Genomic DNA, 18,548 nt, shown 5'->3' with positions numbered 1-18,548 from the left:
CCATGGAGGGGACAGTGGCCCAGGTCATGTTGGTGATGCTTCTACATGGACTGCTTCCTGAGGGCCTCGTGGCTGGGGCTGGTCTCCTGCACCTTGAACTCTTCTCTGTTTCTTCAGTGATGGGCAGCCCTCAGGCCCACCCCCACCCCCCGGCTTCCTGCCTGCACCAGGGCTGGGTCTCAGCTGGGGACCCCTGCCCGACGAAGGGTGGCCGCGGGGGGTGGTGAGGGCTTTGTGTCTGCTTTCTTTTGGCTGTCACCCACTGTCCCCGGGCCTGAGGGCCCTCATGGCTCCTGACGCACATGTGAGGACCACTTACGGGAAATGAAAATGGTGTCAGATGAAAAGATACTCAGCTGGGCCAGTTCCCACAAATGGAGCCATGGACTCACAGTGCCCCCTGCTTCTCAAATGTCTGAACGTCTCCTTTCTCCTGACTCCAGGCCTGATAGACTTGACCATGGGCCTCTGGTTGATTCCCTCTAAAATAAGCTTCAATCTTTTTTTTTTTTTAAGAAAATTATTTATTTATATTTCTTTTAACTGCACCGAGTCTTCATTGCGGAGTGGGCTTTCTCCCGTTTCATCAGGTTGGGCCTACTCTCTAGGTGTGGTCCCTGGACCTCTCACTGCAGTGGCTTCTTTAGTTGTAGGAGCATGGGCCCTACAGTGCTTGGGCTCAGTAGTGTGGTAAACAGGCTTAGTTGCCCCAAGGCACGTGGGATTGTAGCTCCTGGACCAGGGACCAGCTTGTGTCCCCTGCATGGGCAGAAGGATTCTTAACCACTGGACCACCAGGGAAGTACTAGAGCAGGATGTCATCAGTCATCTTTTATATGTAGTAGTGTATGTATGTCAAGGGACTCTTGAGAGTCCTTGGGACTGCAAGGAGATCCAACCAGTCCATCCTAAAGGAAATCAGTCCTGAATATTCATTGGGAGGACTGATGCTGAAGCTGAAACTCCAATACTTTGGCCACCTGATGGGAAGAACTGACTCATTGGAAAAGACCCTGATGCCGGGAAAGATGGAAGGCGGGAGGGGAAGGGGACGACAGAGGATGAGATGGCTGGATGGCATCACCAACTCAATGGACATGAGTCTGAGTGAACTCCGGGAGTTGGTGACGGACAGGGAGGCCTGGCGTGCTGCAGCCCATGGGGTCGCGGAGAGTCGGACACGACTGAGCGACTGAACTGAACTGAAAGGAACGTATGCCAATCCCAACCTCTCAGTTTATCCCTCCCCTTTCTCCCTTGATTTTTTCTTTTGGTGCATTTGTGACTCGGTTTCTGCTGTATAAATAGATTCAAATGCACCATGTGCTTTAGATTGCACATATAAGTGATTTTGTAGGACACTTGTCTTTTTCTGACTTGCTTCCCTCAGGGTGACTAGCTCTGGGTCCATCCATGCTGGAAATTTATTTTTTCACTGAGTTTCTCACCATGTTCCTTCCCAGTTGGGGACCATGCCGCCAAACCGATGATGATATATAATTAGGTGCCGGGCCCTTCCTCCTTGGATGCACAGCCAGGTACACTGTGGGGGGTCCACCCATGGGGATGATGTCCTCTCACTGTGTCCTTCAAGGGCAGGCCTTCACGCGGCAGCTGTCCACGTCAGTGCCCTCTGCTGTCCGTGGCTTCGTGGATCAGAGAGCACCCAGTGCACAGTGAACAGTTGCGGCCACATGGTGACTCTAGTCGTGATCTGGAGGGAGAACCACAGAATGGACTCAGGGACCCACAGGAGCCTCTGTGAGACAGAACTGAGTAGAAACTCCGCTGATCACCCCATCTCCACAGGCCCCTACTCTGGAGGCCAAAGTGGTGTTTGGGGGTCTCAGAATCAATACCAGTGCAGAGCCAGTGTCCAGTGGCCCCTGAAAAATCTGCTTTGCCCCAGTGGAGTTACCCTGAGAAAAGGCTGTTGGTACCTTTGAGAAAGACTGGGAGAAAGATCATGGTGTTCATCCTTGGTAGTTCACTAGAGGCCTTCCTCAAGGAGACTCAGCCTTTGCTTCATTCATGGAATTATGGGTTTGTAAACTCGCTCAATCTCAGTGGGATCTCTCCAAACCTTCGGGCTTCCCTGGTAGCTCAATTGGTAAAGAATCTGCCTGCAGTGCAGGAGACCTGAGTTCGATCCCTGGGTTGGGAAGATGCCCTTTAGAAGGAAACGGCAATCCACTCCCGTATTCTTGCCTGGAGAATCCTATGGACAGAGGAGCCTGGTGGGCTACAGTCCATGGGGCTGTAGCTTAGCAGCTAAATCACCACCACCACCAAACTGGCTCAAGGCTGGAAATTGATCCAGGCGCTGTGATTCAAGTTAGACTTTTGTTCACTTGACCTAGAAGGTTTGGGGGCTAAGTAGGAGTTTGGTGGTGGTTTAGTTGCTAAGTTGTGTCTTACTCTTGCCACCCCATGGACTGTAACCCACCAGGATCCTCTATCCATGGGATTTCCCAGCAAAAATACTGGACTGGGTTGCCCTTTCCTTCTTCAGGGCATCTTCCCCATCCAGGGATCGAACTCTGGTCTTCTGCTGGGTAGGTTGATTCTTTACCACTGCACCACTTGGGAAGCCCCCTCCAAGTGTGGGTTCAGTTCAGTTCAGTCACTCAGTTGTGTCCAACTCTCTGCGACCCCATGAATCACAGCACGCCAGGTCTCCCTGTCCATCACCAACTCCCGGAGTTCACTCAAACTCATGTCCACAGAGTCGGTGATGCCATCCAGCCATCTCATTCTCCGTCGTCCCCTTCTCCTCCTGCCCCCAATCCTTCCCAGCATCAGAGTCTTTTCCAATGAGTCAACTCGTCGCATGAGATGGCCAAAGTATTGCAGTTTCAGCTTTAGCATCAGTCCTTCCAATGAACACCCAGGACTGATCTCCTTTAGAATGGACTGGTTGGATCTCCTTTCAGTACAAGGGACTCTCAAGAGTCTTCTCCAACACCACAGTTCAAAAGCATCAATTCTTTGGCGCTCAGCTTTCTTCACAGTCCAACTCTCACATCCATACATGACCACGGGAAAAACCATAGCCTTGACTAGACGGACCTTGGTTGGCAAAGTAATGTCTCTGCTTTTTAATATACTGTCAAGGTTGGTCATAACTTTCCTTCCAAGGAGTAAGCGTCTTTTAATTTCCTGGCTGCAATCAGCATCTGCAGTGATTTTGGAGCCCCCAAAAATAAAGTCTGACACTGTTTCCACTGTTTCCCCATCTATTTCTCATGAAGTGATGAGACCAGATGCCATGATCTTTGTTTTCTGAATGCTGAGTTTCAAGCCAACCTTTTCACTCTCTTCTTTCACTTTCATCAAGAGGCTTTTGAGTTCCTCTTCACTTTCTGTCATAAGGGTAGTGTCATCTGCATATCTGAGATTATTATATTTCTCCCGGCAATCTTGATTCCAGCTTGTGCTTCTTCCAGCCCAGAGTTCCTCATGGTGTACTCTGCATATAAGTTAAATAAGCAGGGTGACAATATACAGCCTTGATGTACTCCTTTTCCTATTTGGAACCAGTCTGTTGTTCCATGTACAGTTCTGACTGTTGCTTCCTGACCTGCATACAGGTTTCTCAAGAGGCAGGTCAGGTGGTCTGGTAGCCAAGTGTGGGTAGCAGGTCTTAAAGCACAAATCTACTCTAACTTTACAATCTCCCTACTTGTTGAGTTCCTTTGTGTTCAGGCAGACAGGTCTGGCTCCTCTAGTTCACTCACTAGTGAGAGGGTAACAGGAAGGAAGGCTGTGGATTTCCAAATGGAGAAAATGGGCTTCAAGTGTCAGGTGTTTTTTATCTCTCTCTTAAGGGCCAGGAGGAAACAAACTACAAGTGTCAGATTTTTTTCCCTTCTCTATACAAAATTATAAGGAGATTTCTTTTACAATCTATGTTGCCTTGACACCTGGTTCCACCAGAACTTAACTTTTCTCAAACCTTGAGCTAACCAGTGCGTTTTCTTATGGAAATGCTTTTCTTAAGTTATGATAATGAACTATGTATTTACCCTAGACTCTGTTTTTCTTCAAGTTGATTCTGCTTAAGGGTCAGAATCAAAATGGCTCAACAAGCCAGTATGTTTTACTCATGCAAATATTCTCTTAAGCTATGTTAATGAGACTATGCATTTGTTTGGAAACCTAGCTTTCTTTAAGAATCACATCAAATGTTTTATGGCCTGGGGTGACTCACCTTGTGCCAATATTATCTCAAAATGCATGTTGTGGGTGAGGGAGCTGGTGCCACTCTCTGAGTTTTGAGACATTTCCTTTTAGCAGCCTGCTCATAGGTTTATAACTTCTTGCTAAAAACTAACAAGGAGGCACTCTTTCTGCCTGCTTTTGATGTCTATGTCAGAAGCTTTCTCTATCTCTTTTAGACTTTAATAAAACTTTATTACTCAAAAGCTCTGAGTGATCAAGCCTCGTCACTGGCCCCAGATCAAATTCCTCTCCTCCGGAGGCCAGCAATCCCGGCGTCTCTCATGGCTCAGCAACAATCTTTCACTAAGGATCATGTTTTGGACTCTGCTTCCAGTAACTAATCAACCAAACCACTGGGACTCCCTTGTACCTTCTGCCACCCCTGCCAGCTGCAGGTAACATGAAACACAGAGTCTGTGCAAAGGGAGCCCAGGCCAATGAGTCCAGCTGATCTGGCTTTATGTTCCACCCACCACTACCAACCTCCCTTCCTGTCCCCTCCGCGTTTGTTCTGGGGGTTTCTGTCCCTGTGAAATGGGAGAACCAACCAGTTTCTGCACTGCAGTGTCCCTTTTGTGGGTCATACTCTCGACTCAGCCTAGGAACCTGCGGGGCCTGATTGCAGTTGTTGGTCTAGAAGCCAAGGTGGGCAACAGGGGTGGGGGCCCGGTGGAGAATCAGCACAGGCCCACGTAGCAGCTTCCTCTCGAACCATGACTATCTTCTTGGGTCATGCTCCCGCTCAGATGCGGCTTAAAGAGGAGGGACAACAGCCATGAAAACACCCCTTCCTGTCGTCCTCAGATCCCCTCTCAGCTGCCGACGCGTCAGCATCAGATGCAGACGAGCCACCAGCAGAGTCAGAGTAACAGGGAGCCTGTGACCTCAGGGGGGTTTCGGTCTCACTTCCCCGTGAACTTGACCCACTGTGTACAGTACCACCACTTCTATATGAGCTACAGTAATAGTCGGCCTCGTCCTCAGCCTGGAGCCCAGAGATGGTCAGGGTGGCTGTGTTCCCGGACTTGGAGCCAGAGAACCGATCAGGGATCCCTGAGGGCCGTTTGTTCATATAATATATCAGAGTTTTGGGGGCTGAGCCCGGGAGCTGTTGGTACCAGCCAATATAGTTATAACTCCCGATGTCACTGCTGGTCCCAGTACAGGAGATGGTGACCGTCTGTCCCGGATTCCCGGACACCGAGGGAGGCTGTGTCAGGCCAGACTGGGCCCAGGACCCTGCAAAGAGGAGAAACACACTCTGGTCAGTTCCCTGCTGGGCCCAGGTCACCCTGAGGGCAACGACACTGGGGGTCAGTCAGGGCCCCGGGGTCCCTTCCCTGGAGGCCTCACCTGAGCCCTGAGTGAGGAGGGTGATGAGGAGCAGAGGCCAGGCCATGGTGGAGACGCCCCAGACGCTGCCTTCTGCGCCCGCAGCCCTGGGCCTGGTCCCCAGACCTCTCTTATCCCCTCCCCCGGGGAGGGCGGGGCCCCATGCAAATCTGCTTCCTGCTCCTGCTTCTCCCCATTCTTGTCTCACCTCTGACCTGGCCCTGGACACTAGAGCCTCTGTATCTGTGAACAGCAGGGCTTTCCTGAGAGGATGGAAACTCTTAGACGTGTTGTCCCTAGTCAGGACACTGACCATTACAGATCCGGGAATGTGGGCCATCTTGGAAGGTCCTAACATCCGTGATGGGAGCCAAGATGTCCTTAACTGACAGTCCTGATACTCACTCTCTGGGTTTTGTGGGTGGAAGATGAAGTCAGGGGCTCGAGGAGCTGGATTAGAGATTAGAGATTCAATTTTGTCTCCTCCTGGACTGCAGGAGACCCGGGAGTGTCCACCCCCTCCCCCAACTGTCTCCTCTGCAGGATGGACCCCCTGCCCCTGTCCCTTGTCTTTGCAGGGCTATGAGAATGAACCCTGAGACCTTGATTGACCTTCGTAGTTAAGGGCTTATGAAGCAGATCAGATGGGTCACTGCACCCTGCACTCCCTTAGGGGGCTCAGGAGGCAGCAGCTGTGTCTTCACGCAGGTCAGGAAACCACACCAGAACCTCTCGACATGCAGGCCCTCACTGGCTCCTGGTGGCTTCGGATCCCACTGATGCCATTACAGTCTCACCCCAGATGCCACGGGGGATCCTGGGACCATGGTCTCTCTGTCGCCTCTGTCATCCCCACTGGGACACCCAACTATCAGACAGGGGCAGCCTCTCAGCAGCCTGACACATGGGGGACACCAGGACTCTGGACATTCTTGGTGTCCACTAGCGGACACCCCTCCCCCTGTGCTATGACCCACCTGCTGGGGAGCCCCTGTAGGACCCTGTTCCAGCCAAGGTGATTAAAGCACAAAGACACTGTTTATGAGTTCACACTGAAGGGAAGAAGGTAACAGGTAAGGATTTGAAAAACTAGTTATGATGAGAACATTCTGAGAAGAGTGAACTTTCTGTTAGGAGGACTTTATTCATCAGGGTTCTTTAGGAAAGGAACAAACAGAAATATGTACGTACATAGTGAAGGATTTTATGTTAAGAATATACTCATATATATATGTTAAGAATATATATATATTTCAGTTTCGTTCAATTGTTTAGTTGTGTCCAACTCTTTGTGACCCCCTGGACTGCGGTATGCCAGGCTTCCCTGTCCATCACCAACTCCCGGAGCTTGCTCAAACTCACGTCCATCGAGTTGGGGATACCATCCAACCATCTCATCCTCTGTCGTCCCTTTCTCCTCCTGCCTTCCATCTTTCTCCACATCAGGGTCTTTTTGAAGGAGTCAGTTCTTTGCATCAGGTGGCCAAAGTATTGGAGCTTCAGCTTCAGCAGAGACAGAGAGAGATTAATACAGATTATTGAGCAGGAAAATCCCAGGAGCCACTCTCTGAAGCCTGAGAGCTGAGAAAACTGGTGATGCAATTCAGTTTGTGTCCAGAAATTTTGGAACGAGGGGAACCAGTGATGTAAGTTCTGGCCTGAAGGTTGGAGAAGTGGAGGTGAAATGTCCCAGCTCCTACAGAGAGAAGAGAAAGAAGAGGTGACACCCTTCTGCCTTCTCCCTTTGCTCTACTCAGACCCTCAACAGGCTGGATGATGCCCCCACACTGGGGAGGGCAGTGTGTTTACTGAACCCCAGACTCAGCTGCTCATCCCCTGCAGGAACACTCCCCAGACCCATCCAGAGATGCTGCTTCATCTGGGCTCCTGTGACCTGTCAAGGTGACACATGACATTAACCATCTCATTGACCATCTACCCTGATTTGCCCCAGACTAAGGTCCCAGTCAGTCAGAGCAGTTTCAGATCCAAAACTGGGGAAGTTCTGGCAAAACAGGAGACTTAGTCATGGCCTGGTTTGGGTGCCTATACCTGGCCCACCCAGACGTTCAAACAGTGAGGTCGGGGCTGAAGATGCGGCATTACTCAACCATAAGAGGGAATGAAGTCCTCACCCGGACTGCAACTGGAAAAAACCTCGAAAATATTACAAAGAGTGAGAGAAGTCCTCCTCTGGTGTCCTGTAGTTATGAGTCTGCCTGACAGTGCAGGGGACACAGGTTCCATCCCTGATGCGCGGAGATTCCATGTGTGGTGGACCAACTGAGCCTATGTGCCCCAACTACTGAGCCTGTGCTCCAGAGACCGTCCTCCGCACCAAGAGAAGCCACCACAATGAGAAGCCTGCACCCCTCAGCTGGAGAGTAGTCCCCGCTCTCCACAGCTAGAGAAAAGCCCGCACAGCAACAAAGAACCAGGTCAGCCAAAACTAAATAAAATAAATAGGTATTGTTAAAAAGTTAAAGAAAAAAAACGAGTGAGAGAATCCAGACCCAAAGTCCACATAGGGTATATTTGCATTTGTGTGAAAAGTCTAGAACAGGCAGGAAGTCCATGTATGGTTTCTAGGGCTGCAGCGACTAGGGACAGGGATTGATTGGAGATGGATGAGGGGTTTCTCTTAAGGGAACAAAAATATTCTGGAAGATAGAGTGTTAATGGATGTTCAAACTTAGGAGTACATTAAAAAACACTAGGTCATTCGCCTTAAATGATGTATATTCTCAACCGAATTGTGGAGAAGAAACACTGAAGACTCGGGTGCGGGTAGACACAAATCGTTTTCAAATGATTCAGAAAGCATGTGCTTTGTGCTCTGATGTAGGCTGGGTATGCAGATGGATGCGATTAGGTGTAGACATACAAAGCAGGGAGAGATAACGAGAGAAAACTGGATATAAAAACATCAGATATGGCAAAGTTTAGAAAATGGTGAATCTGGGCCAAGTGTCTGAAAACTTGCTGCTAGAACCTTTACGTTTTCTTTTGTTTGTAATTACTACAAAAAATAACAAAGACACATGAAAGCCTGAGTTTAGAATTAAGGGCTGAATGATCTCAGGGGGGTTTCGGTCTCACTTCCCTGTGACCTCTAACCACTGTGCACAGTGCCCCACTTCCACATGAGCTACAGTAACAGTCGGCCTCGTCCTCTGCCTGGAGCCCAGGGATGGTCAGGGTGGCTGTGTTCCCGGACTTGGAGCCAGAGAACCGATCAGGGATCCCTGAGGGCCGTTTGTTCACATTATATATCAGAGTTTTGGGGGCTGAGCCCGGGAGCTGTTGGTACCAGCCAACTTCATTATAACCCCCGATGTCACTGCTGGTCCCAGTACAGGAGATGGCGACCGTCTGTCCCGGATTCCTGGACACCGAGGGAGGCTGGGTCAGGCCAGACTGGGCCCAGGACCCTGCGAAGAGGAGAAACACACTCTGGTCAGTTCCCTGCTGGGCCCAGGTCACCCTGAGGACAACGACACTGGGGGTCAGTCAGGGCCCCGGGGTCCCTTCCTGGAGGCCTCACCTGAGCCCTGAGTGAGGAGGGTGACTGGGAGCAGAGCCCAGGCCATGGTGGAGACGCCCCAGACGCTGCCTTCTGCGCCCGCAGCCCTGGGCCTGGTCCCCAGACCCCTCCTCCCCTCCCCAGGGGAGGGCGGGGCCCCCAGCAAATCTGCTTCCTGCTCCTGCCCCTCCTCACCCGCTCTGCTCACCCTCCTCTGACCTGGCCCTTTGTTCTAGACACTTCTGCAGCCCTGGACAGCAGAGCTTCCTGAGAATTAACTCTTTCACATGTTGAGTGAGAACAGACCGAGTCTCTGACAGGATGCGGGGAATGAACCCGGGGTTTCCTATCTTTCCACAGGTCATCGTGGTTCCTGGGGGAGGAATCCCAGAATGTCCCCTCCGGGCTGATGCGGCAAAGAAGAGAGCTGGGGCCCTGATGGCTGAAAGACCCAGCTGTCCCACTTTCCAGGAGTCAAACGCAGAGCTGGGGACCATTACCCTTCAGCTCCTTCTGTTTTAAACAAAGTTATTGAAGGGACCTCCCTGGTTGTCCTGTGGTTAATTCTCTGAGTTTCCACTGCATGGGGCTTGGGTTTGATCACTGGTCTGGGAACTAAGATCCTGCATACTGCGAGGCACAGCCAAACAGAAAAAGGGGAAACAAAAGACTGTGTTGAAGCACAGTTGACTGACAATGTAGTGTTAATTCTGCTGCAGAAGGAAGTGATTCGGTCATATGCATGTACACGTTCTTCTTTCATGTTCTTTTCCAACATGGTTTATCAGAGATATTGAACACATTTCCCTGTGCTGCACAGTAGGACCTTGGTGTTTATCCATCCGATGGATAATAGTCTGCTCTACTTGTCCCAAACTCCCAATGGGTTCCTCCTCGACCCCCAACTCCTTGTCCCCCTCTGTCTGGAGAGTCCTCATGCTCCCCTCCATCCTGTCTCCACAGTGTCCTGAGTCTGAGACCCAAGCCTGGGCCGTGGGCCATTCGTTAGCACTTTTGAAGATGATTTACTGCAGCACAAACGCTTTGAACATAAGAAGAGGTCTGGGAGCAGCAGCTGCTGAAACTTCATTTGCTGTTGCTGTTTTGTCGCTATGCGGTGTCAACTCTTTGCGACCCCATGGACTGGAGCCCACTGGGCTCCTCTGTCCATGAGATTTTCTAGGCAAGAATACTGGAGTGGGTTGCCATTTCCTTCTCCAGGGAGTCTTCCTGACCCAGAGATTGATCCCGTCTCCTGCATTGGCAGCTGGGTTGTTTACCACTGAACTACCCGGGGAAGCCGGTTGAACCTTCGTGTGTGTGTGTGTGTGTGTTAGTTGCTTAGTCGTGTCTGACTCTGCAACCCCATTGACTGTAGCCCACCGGGCCCCTCTGTCCAGGGGATTATGTGACAGCATAAACCACAAGAACCTTCCCCAAATCCTGGCCTTTACTGCCCCCTGGTGGCTGCAGACGTTGCCAACCAAGCCCGGGGAGGCAGTGGAGTGGCAGCTGGAAATCCCTCCCTCCTGCCCTCCCCTTCCCCATCCAGCTCAGTACCAGGCCCCCTGATCCTCTCTAAGCTCATATCTCTTTGTCTTTTAACTCCCTCCAGGATGGGATGTATCACCTGCCCCACCAGGTGGACGGACCCTCACCCGAGACTGTATAACTCATCCCACCACAGCTGAGGCGCCAGGTCACCTGTGAGGCAGCTGTTTGTACCGAGTGACACACATTTCAGAAGCACAGGAGAGGTAATTCTATGGCCAATGATGGGCAGAACTACAGGGATCCATTTCAAGTCCCACAGAGGCATTCTTTGCCCTCTCTGTTTTCTTCAGAGAATCAGTTGCAACCTCACTCCTTAAAACAATGGTCTTCTTGTTTTGGTTTTGTTTTGCCGATTTTCTACTTGCACCCTAAAACTTACGAGCACATATCTCTAGCATTGCACCAGCAGCCTCTCAAGGACAAATGTTTGTCGAATGAATCTGGATGAGAGGAAGGAGGGGAGGGCTGAGCCTCCTGTTCCAAGGTGAAAAAATTGAGTTTTTATCAGCACTGTTCCAGGTGACAATCCTAGGTCCAGAGGGAACAACAGTATGCTTAAAACGATGCTTAAAACTCAGCATTCAAAAACTAAGATCATGGCATTCAGCCCCATCACGGCAAATCGATGGGGAAACAAAGGAAACAGTGACAGACTTTATTTTATTTGATTCCAAAATGACTGTGGATGGGGACTGCAGACGTGAAATTAAAAGATGCTTGCTCCTTGGAAGAAAAGCTATGATACATCTAGACAATGTATTAAAAAGCAGAGACATCGCTTTGCTGACAATGGTCTGTATAGTCAAAGCTATGGTTTTTCCAATAGTCTCGTACAGATGTGTGAGTTGAACCCTAAAGAGGGCTTAGAGCTGAAGAATTGATTCTTTCAAACTGTTGTGCTGGAGAAGACTCTTGAGAGTCCCTTGGACTGCAAAGAGATGAAACCAGTCCATCCTAAAGGAAATCAGTCCTGAATATTCATTGGAAGGACTGATGCTGAAGTTGAAGCTCTATTAATTTGGCCATCTGATGCAGAGAGCCGACTCATTGGAAAAGACCCTGATGCTGGGAAAGATTGAAGGCAGGAGGAGAAGGAAGCGACAGAGGATGACATGGTTGGATGCCATCATCAGCTCAATGGACATGAGTTTGAGCAAGCTCCGGGAGATAGTGTAGGACAGGAAAGCCTGACATGCTGCAGCCCAAGGGTTTGCAAAGAGTCAGACACGACTTAGCGACTGAACAACAGCAATGTATTCATCTGTCCATACATCCATGTGTGCAGCTGGACACCTGTTAAGCTCTGTTAGCTCACAGGCACACGGATGTCTGGCAGAATGGCAGGGAAGAGACATGAAGAACAGCCATCCCTACTGCCCTGCCTTTACTCTCAGCCAGCAGGACCTACCAATGGCCTGGAGTTAAAGATTTAGGGTCACCGGGATGACAAGGACCCAGCGCCAGACCCCACCTTCAGAAAAAACACAGCCTCACAGTCTGAGGATGCTAATAAGTGTTTCCCAGGCTTGAGTGAGGACCCAAAGGAAGTCCCCCAGGCCAGCATGAACGAGTGGGGCTCTGCTTGGCTTGTAAACCCTCCAGGAAAGAATCCTCAGCCACCTGGCTCTTACATCTATCCAGAAGCCAGACTTTCTCCCCTCCAGGGGCTTCGAGGAAGCAGGCACCAAAATCGTCCTGGATTCCAGGTACCTGGTGCCCCCTGGTGGCCCAGACATCACTTCCCCTGGTTTGAGGGGCACCGCTTCGGAGGGTTCTGCCCACATGTTCCGTGTCCAGGCCCGTCCTGACTTTGTCTGAAGGGGACCTTTGGTGGAAAGAGAAGCCTGTTCTCAGGGCCAGCTCAAGCTGCGAACATCCGAGGGGCTGCGGAGATCAGACAGAGGTGACGAAACCAGACGCAGGAATTGTTTGGCTTCTGAAAAAAATTCAAAACCAAATTGGCAGGTGGGGCAGGGGACTCAGGTAGAGGGGGTGGGAGGCATGTTCTGGAGAGAGGAGCGTCTCATCGACCCTGGACTGGCGTCTCCACTGACCCAGGGGGCACATAAGTGGTAAAGTGCAGAGTGGGGGCGTTGGAATGGCGAAGGGGAGGGACACCTTATGAGGGAGGTGGGGGTGGGGAGAAGCCCCTGCTCAGGGGGCCTTAGACCCTTTTGGAAGCGCTGACAGAGGTGCGGTGGGTGGAGCGCTGGAGGTGGGGCGTTCTGCCCCTCGCCCTCTCCCTCTGGACCCAGGGCCCCTTCCTCCCACGTCACCCCCACTCCCATCTGCCACCGCACGCCCCCCACCCCGTCCCCCTAGCCCACTCCCTCACCCGACCACCCCCTCGCCCGGGGCGCATCTCTATCCCCGCCTCACTCCGCCGCCACCCACCCAGTCTCCCGTCGCGCCTCCACTCCGCCCCAGTCGCAGCCCGCCATCGACAGCTTACCCACCCCCACCCACTCCGCTTCCCGCCCCGCCTCACACCACGCGTCTCTCTCCCCGCCCCCGTCCCCTGCCTCTGTCCCTTCCTCCCGCCCCCACCTCACCCGTCCCCCGCACTCCAGCCCCGCTCCAGCCCTATGGCCCCAAGGACACTCTTCCCCCTGCCCCCACCCCGCCTCACCCCTGCCCTACCCCCCGTGCTACCCACCCCCGCCCTGCCCCACCCCCACTCCACCCTGCCCGACCCCCACCTCACCCGTCCCCCCGCACTCCAGCCCCGCTCCAGCCCTATGGCCCCAACCCCACTCTTCCCTCTTCCCCGACCCCGGCCCTACCCCGGCCCACCCTGCCCTACCCCCGTGCTACCCACCCCCGCCCTGCCCCACCCCACCCCCACTCCACCCCCACTCCACCCTGCCCCACCCTAATGCCCTTCCCCACCCCACCCCCACCTCACCCGTTCCCCCCCCCCCCCCCGCACTCCAGCCCCCCCTCCAGCTCTATGGCCCCAAGGACACTCTTCCCCCTGCCCCGCCCCGCCCCGCCCCACCCCTCCCTAATGCCCCTCCCCCGCCAGTCCAGTGGGCGTGGCCACAGGCGCCACCCCTCCCCCTCTCTCCGCGCCCTTCCCGCCTCTTAAAATAAGCCCCTTCTGGACTCCCTGGGAGGCCCCACTGGCGATCCCAAGATCTCGTGAGATTTGCTCCGTGAGGAAACAGGAGCTGGGATTGGCTGGGCTGCATGGTTTCCGGACACGTAGCTGCTGAGTCACTGCTTCTCGCCTCAGCGTTCAGCGGGGACCACGTGGCGAGGCGCGGCTGCACAAACTGTAAGTACCCGCCTTGGGCCCCCCGCTTTCGTGACCTGGAGCTGGTCCCTGGTTCGCCCCCACGGACTCCCAATTCTGTCTGCCGCCCTAAAACGAGTTATCGGGACCGGGGGAGTGAAGGCCGAAGCGGCTGAGGAGCCGGCCTTGAGCCATCCGGGCCACGTGCTCTGGAAAGAGGCCGCGGAGCCATGCTGCCGACGCAGAAGTCTAGCGAGCAAGGGTCCGCAGCTGCTTGTCTCTGGACGTGGGTCCCCTCCGGAGGTGCCGGGGCGTGGAGGGCCGCGAAAGGGACAGAAATGGGGCTGCGGGACGGTGGTCAGTGTCCTTAGAGGAAGGGCCCTTTGACCCGAGCACCAGCTCGGCGCTTAGATTGTCCGCTGGTCCAGCCGTTGAGAAATCGCTCAGATTTGGAGATAAGAGGAGACTCACTCACATGGCGGGGTTGCCTCTCCAGTTTTCAGTTTACCGTCTGGCTTCTTAAATATATGTGTTAACACACCGTCTTCTTGTTTTTGGAGAGTTTTGGTTCTTGTTCTCAGGCTTGGGTGGACCCGGGTGACTGAGAGGATAGGAAACCAGGGAAACCGGTGTTTGAGGACCTGAGGCCATTGTGAGCTGAACCAGTGTGGGTGGAAGTTATCTTCAGGTAAGCTGGTCCCGTTCACCACCTCTGGTGCCCACTCCGCGCTGGTCAATGTGGAGCTGGGTAGCGTCTCAGACCTGCTGAGTCCCTAGACTGTGGTGGGTGGTGTCCCCTGAACGGAGGCTCCTCTTCTGTGCTCTAGTAGTCCCTAACCTTTTCACTGCCCACAAACAGAGTAGGGTATTGCAGTCCTCAGAGCCTTTCCTGGGCACACTGGGCCTGGCCAGAGGCATCGTTCCTGTTTCTCTCTCCGCGGCTGCCTCTATGACGCGCTCTCGAGCCCCAGTCGTTGTCTGTGAAAAGGAAAAAGCACGGTAAGGCCCCTGCTGACGATGTTTCAGTTTTTGAAGAAGAAACTGAGATGAGGAAAGGGAAACGCTTGGTGATTTAAATGCTGCCAAACACGAGGTGTTGTCATTTGGATTCAGAATCCAGCTTCAGGCTCTCATCCCCATCCCCTGGAAAAACTTGAATAAAGGGTGTGTTTGTGACAAAAGAAATGAAGATGTCTTCGAGGAAATGATGCCAGCAAATGTTACTTCACTTGGTAGTGATAAAGAAACTTGGAGATAGTATGAGGTCTGAAAGCACAAAGAATGAGATGTTGGAAGCAGATCCAGGCTTAGGAAGTAGGGTGACAATTGGCCAGGTTGTGCATAGGAAAGATCCTCACCCCCAGTTGAAAGCTATGTGCTGAGAAGAAAGGAAGCAGAGTTGAGAGGACTCCTTGCTGACTTTTTGCAAAGAAATGAAACACTTTAATTCTCAATGCTTAAGATCACAGAGTACTAAAAACAATAGCTTTACTATTTTTATTTTTCTAAACATTTACAACCAGTCAATCCTCAAGGAAATCAACCCTGAATATTCATTGGAAGGGCTGATGTTGAAGCTGAAGCTCCAGAACTTTGGCCACCTGATGCGAAGAGCTGACTCATTGAAAAGACTCTGACGCTGGGAAAGATGGAAGACAAGAGGAGAAGGGGATGACAGAGGACGAAATGGATGGAGGGCATCACTGACTCAATAGACATGAGTTTGAACAAACTCTGGGAGACAGTGAAGGACAGGGAATCATAAAGTTCATGGGGTCTCAGAGTCAGACAGGACTGAGTGACTGAACATCAACAAATTTACAACGGTTAGTGTAATAGGGTTCTTAACTTTAAAAAATATGTAATGGCCACGGAAAAATATCATAATTGTGCCTTAGATTCTGAAGGTTTGCCTTGGAGTTTCAGCATGAGTGGTCACCCTGGTGGCCCTACTCCACTGTATAGATCAGGTTTGTCTGTCATTATTTTTGAGGCTTGCTTGCTTTTCATTTGTTCAGACACCCTGAGTGGGAGATCATGACTTTTTTTTTCTTTTCAGTCTTACTAAGATTATTAATAGAAATGACATATAGCCCTGTGTAAGTTTAAGGGGCTCAGAATCATGAGTCCACTTACATCCATCTTGCAGTGATGAGCGCAGTAAATCTAGTGGACATTCATCATTTCATGTGGATACAAAATTAAATAGAAAGCAGTGTTTTCGTGTGGATGAGAGCTCTTAGGGTTTGCTCTATTAACTTTTGTGTCTAACATAAAGCAGCGTTAGATATGCTTGCGTTGCATGTCACCTCCCTCATACTAACTAGAAGATGCACTTGACAGTTTCGCGAGGTGTCCCTCCGGGTCACCGAGAATGATGCCGCCAGCCACTTTGTAAATGTCAGGACCTCCCCTCCCAGGCTGCCCCCCCCCCACTTCTCTCTGAGCCTCTCTCATCTGTGTGTCCAGGCTCAGTGCTCCCTCCGTGTGCCCTTGGAGTTCGGGATGGGTGACAGCCACTGGCATCTCCCCAGGCAAAGAGAAAGAGAGTCGGACCATGTGAAACCATTAGGTGCTGTTTTCAGGGCTCCAAAGAGCTCGGGTACCACAGTCGTTTATGTCTCATGATGGAACAAATAGCCCCAGGTCATTCACCTTAAAACCTAAATAAAAAATCAGCCAAGCTGAGGTATTGAATTGGTATAGAATTTAAAGACTCAAGAGGCAGTTTTCTGTAACAGGTTGACCGGGGGTATCCTGTACTGGACATTAATGAAGTCTCCTTTATGTACAGTTGGGAAGGTCCCCTGGAGTCGGAAATGGCAACCCACTCCAGTATTTTTGCCTAGAGAATCCCATGGACAGAGGAGCCTGGTGGGCTACAGTCCACCGGGTCGCAAAAAGTTGGACACTGAGCGACTAATACTTACTACTAGAAAGAAAGTAGGTGCGAAGCGAAGTGCTCGAGAAGAAGTGATTTATTAGAGTAGGCCACTTGGAAGGCTCACAGGCGGCGTGCGGCCCTGAGAATGGTCAGTCACACTTTTACACTTAGAGGAAGGGGGCAGGGGAAAGAGCTTCTGGAGTAGACAGCGTGCTTCCATCGTCAGCGCCTCCCCCAGGTGGCGCAGGGCAGTTCACCTGTCCCGCCCTATATGGTCAGGCTAGGACGCATAGTGCAGTTCAGTTCAGTTGCTCGGTCGTATCCGACTGTTTGCGACCCCATGGACTGCAGCACACTAGACTTCCCTGTCATATTACTTGGGAAAAATATTTTCAGGTCTCAGTACAATGCTTGTCATCGTTTTGAAAAGTCACCTTTCCATAAGTGATTGTGTTTTGTAAGCACAGAGCCTGTTTTGGGGGGATCATTAACTTGATGGCCACTAGGCAGGTTGTAGGTCTTGTTTTCTGCTATTTTATTGTTTGGGGGAGCATTCTAGAAAGAACACGACTTAGGGGCCAAAGAGCGTGTTTCGGGGGTTATTAACTCACTGAGCTCACTAGGCAGGATGTAAGTCTCATGCCACCACTGTTTTATTGTTTAGGGCCATGTCTCCTGCTTCTGTTGTATTGCTCTGTTGCTAAGCTGGTTAGTTTAAGCAAGCCAACCTGGCTTTGATACTAAGCAACTTGTTTTGCTTTATGAATCGAGCAGGCGTATGTATTTCAGAATTTTCCCATTACTTTCTTGAGTGTCATTAGTCTTATTGTGGTCTCCCAAAACTCCGTAAAGTTTCTTCTCTATCTACAGTTCCCTAATGGAGTATCGAGCCAACTGTTTTATCATTCTGTTCTATTATTCTGTCCCTGTCACCTGGGGACACTCCCAGCCCCCAAGTGCAGGCTGCACTGCCCTCAGTGATCCCAGCATCGCTCCAGCAAATGAGATGCAACTCTGAAAGCCAGGAGACCAGGCCCCTAGTTCTGCTGTCATTCCCTTCCTCCCCCTTGTTGTGTGCTATGCCCTGCCCAGTCCTGCAGTCCTACCTGCTTGGAGCGGACCCTCAACCTCCCACCCCCAGCCCCGCACTCCACCCTACTGCTGCTTTGCCTCTAGGAGCACCACCCTAAGGAGTCACTGGCTAGAGTAAGGGTGGCCTGGACATCCGGCAAGTCTTCACTGGGGAGGAAGGAGGGAGCCGCTCTTGTTGAGGTCTCGGAGTCATTGACTCTGTCTCGCCAAGCATAGGAAGAGGCAGAGAGGGCTCACAGAGACCTTTTCCGAAAGACCCAGAGGGCATAACATTCCAGGGTAAGGAGAGACCCGGCCCCAGAGCGGGGGGAGGACAGACATGCTGGAGCTCCAGGTGGGGTCTCGTCTGCTGGAGGCTGGGTCTGGAGGACCACCTTCGGCCAGGTCCCCAGGGCTTCTTGTCAGCCTGGGGCCTCTGAGGGCCCGCCTGGCTGTGGCCTTCCTCCAAAAGCCAGGAAGGATCACCTCCCAGCATTTCCAGCGCCTCTTTGGGCACAGATGCATTCCAAAGACCCCAGGAAGGCCCCAGGCAGCAGATGCTTTGCAGTCGCAGAAGGAATTCTGCAGCTCGAGAGGGAATGAGCTTTGCCCATCCCGAAACGAGCTCAGAGGCTGCACCAGCCTGTGCAGCACACAAACAGGTAGAGATGCCCCCAGATGGACCCACGCCTGGGTCCTGGGGGACCTCCTGCGCTGACCTGACACTG

The 18,548-nt window shown here is 52.0% G+C and overlaps 1 gene segment (V, D, J or C); it reads right to left on the bottom strand.

Annotated features, from left to right (window-relative positions):
• Positions 1-5,728, bottom strand: part of LOC129542721 (immunoglobulin lambda variable 2-18-like) — a 56,572-nt gene extending 50,844 nt beyond the window's left edge. Inside the window, 2 exon segments of the V gene segment in view lie at positions 5,157-5,460; positions 5,575-5,728. Of these exon segments, the coding sequence occupies positions 5,157-5,460; positions 5,575-5,620 (350 nt within the window).
• Positions 5,729-18,548: the final 12,820 nt, after the last annotated feature.

Source organism: Moschus berezovskii, chromosome 19 (assembly GCF_049115385.1).
Source record: "Moschus berezovskii isolate FMDL1 chromosome 19, NW_MosBer_1.0, whole genome shotgun sequence".
In the NCBI taxonomy this organism is placed as follows: domain Eukaryota; kingdom Metazoa; phylum Chordata; class Mammalia; order Artiodactyla; family Moschidae; genus Moschus; species Moschus berezovskii.
The sequence above is the reverse complement of the archived record's forward strand: the minus strand, read 5'-3'. Positions and strand labels throughout refer to the sequence as shown.